The sequence below is a fragment of the Benincasa hispida genome, chromosome 10 (genome assembly GCF_009727055.1).
Source record: "Benincasa hispida cultivar B227 chromosome 10, ASM972705v1, whole genome shotgun sequence".
In the NCBI taxonomy this organism is placed as follows: domain Eukaryota; kingdom Viridiplantae; phylum Streptophyta; class Magnoliopsida; order Cucurbitales; family Cucurbitaceae; genus Benincasa; species Benincasa hispida.
In genome coordinates this window covers 42,331,331-42,333,964 of record NC_052358.1, presented here as the reverse complement: position 1 = coordinate 42,333,964, position 2,634 = coordinate 42,331,331, and the positions used below count along the sequence as shown (strand labels likewise).

Here is a 2,634-nt window from a genome sequence, read left to right as displayed (position 1 = left end):
CTTAAACTTGGTTCCTGTTGGAAAGGTGAATATGACCTCTTTATTATGGCAATCTATGCTTGCATAGTTTGCTGCTAACCAGTCCATACCTAGTATTATGTCGAAATCACTTATGTCTAGGATGATAAGGGTCACCCCTAGTTTATGTCTTGATACTGACAATTCACAGTTTTCTACTATTGAGTAGGCCAACATAGATACTCCGGCAGGAGTAGCTACAGATAGAATGTAGCCTAAGGGCTTTGATGTTAATTGAGCATGTTGTGCAAATATTGTAAAGATGAATGAATGAGTAGAGCCCGAATCAAATAAAGTGAAGGCATAATACCCGAGGATGGGTAATGTACCTGTAACAACTGCATCTTGATCCTCTGCTTCTTGACGTGTAAGAGCAAACACCCGTCCTTTCTGTTGTTGGGTAATCTTGTTACTAGTAGGCTGGGTGGTCTGGGCCGTTAATACTTGGTTGATGAGCTTTGGGTAAGCCTTTGTATAGTGATCTGTTTAGCCGTAGTTGAAACACACCCCTAAGTTCCGAAGACATCACCCCTGATGGTGTTTTCCATAATTTCTGCACTTAGGATATGTAAATGTTTGACTCTTCTGTGGTGACTGTACGTCCTGAGTGCTTTGGGAAATTTTTGCTTGCCGTTGTGAGCATTGGAAGCCCTGTTGGGAGAATTTCCTCTTTTCATTTGGCATGCATCCTCGTTCAGAAGTTAAGGTTTTGGCAGAAAGATCTACTTCCATGAGTAAGGCCGACTCGAGGGTAAGGGCATACTCTTTGTGTCGGAAAGCAGTAACAATGCCTCGAATGCCTTCTCTTAATCCCCAAGTAAACCTTTCCACCTTCTTCTCTTCTGTGTCTACTAGTCGAGGGACAGAGTGAGACAAGCGATCAATTTTCTGTTCATACTCTGCCACTGACATATTTTCTTGACAAAGATTAAGAAATTCCACTTCCTTTTGATATCTCACTGTCAAAGGGAAATACCTGTTGTAAAAAGCCTGATTGAATTGCTGCCATGAGACTGTACCTTTGACTGTTCTTTGTGTGGAGTCCCACCAGAACTTTGCATCGGCTCTTAACATGAAGGTGGCACAATTTACTTTCTGTTCTTCTGGGATGTTCATATGGCGGAAAATAGTTTCTATTTCTGTTATCCAATTCTCTGCTATAATTGGATCCACAGATGATCCATCAAATGTTGAAGGGTTGAACTTTCTGAATTCTCGAATGATCTTCGAGTCATTTGTATAGTTGGTTGTTGGTGTGGTGTACGAGGTTGTGTTTCCATTGCTCATATTTTGTATTAGTAGTTGTAGCGCCTCTGGTTTAAGTAACACATAAGGCGTCTGTCCATGTCCTTGATTTTGATCCCTTGTGGATTCACTCCGAGGTCTGCCTCGTCGTGTTGGAGCCCTTTGTGGTGGCATCTGGTGCACACATTTTATTTTCATAATAAGGAAGCAATCTAATTTAATTTTTTTTTTAACTCATACCTTATGTTTACTAAATTACTCGTTTGAAAATTCCACTTACCAGCATATTTGGCATGGCTATGGNTCTTTCAATCTGGCTCTCTCTACTCTCGCTTGCTCCAATTTTCTCTTTAATCTCGTTCCTTCTAGGAATCTCGTTCTCTCCACTCTCGCTTTCTCCAATTTTCTCTTCAATCTCGCTCTCTCCATCTTTCCCTCTCTCTCTCCAATTTTCTTTTATTTACTTATTTATTTATTTATTTATCATTCAATTAGAGTCTCGCTATCTCCACCTTCGTTCTTTCCAATTTTCTTTTATTTTTATTTATTTATTAATATTATTTATTTTTATTTTTATTTTTTAATTGTTTCTCTGCTTCCTAAATTAATGTTAGGGTATTTATATTTATCATCCAATAAATTTCATTATTTAATTTCCTGTAGTGTATGCGTACAAATCTGGGTTGTTACATTCTTCCCCCCTTAAAAACTTTCGTCCTCGAAAGTTTTTTGGTTCTTAAACAGATAAGGGTATTTGTCTTTCATCTCTTATTCTCGTTCCCATGTAGCTTCTTCCACTTGCTGATTTTTCCAAAGAACCTTCACTAAACTTATCTCCCGATTACGAAGCGACTTCTTCTCTCTTGCTAGGATGTAAACCGGAGTCTCCTCATATTCCAAGTTTTCACTTATTTGTAGAGGTTCATAATTTACTATGTGTGATGAGTCAAACACATATTTTCGAAGCATCGATACATGAAAGACATTATGTATTGTAGAAAGGGTGGGTGGTAATGCCAATCGGTAAGCTACTTGGCCAATACGTTCTAATATTTCAAATGGTCCAATGAAGTGAGGGCTAAGCTTGCCTTTTCGTCCGAAACGCATAATGCCCTTCATTGGTGCTACCTTTAGAAATATGTGATCTCCTACTTTGAATTCCAGCTCTTTTCGACGGTTATCAGCTAATTCTTCTGTCTGCTTTGAGGTGTTCGCATTCTTTCCCGAATTAGTTTAATTGACTCTGATGTTTGCTGCACCAATTCAGGTCCTAGTAGTGTTCGCTACCCGATTTCATCCCAGTGTATAGGGGATCTGCATTTCTTTCCGTATAAGGCTTCGAAGGGAGCCATACCAATTGTCGCCTGATAA

At 39.2% G+C, this 2,634-nt stretch overlaps 1 protein-coding gene across 1 annotated transcript; it reads right to left on the bottom strand.

The window, feature by feature from the left end:
- Positions 1 to 543: 543 nt before the first annotated feature.
- LOC120089092 lies at positions 544 to 1,437 on the bottom strand. The gene has a single exon (XM_039046518.1). The coding sequence runs from the start codon at positions 1,435 to 1,437 to the stop codon at positions 544 to 546; it is 894 nt and encodes a 297-aa protein (XP_038902446.1).
- Between the last annotated feature and the right edge of the window lie 1,197 nt (positions 1,438 to 2,634).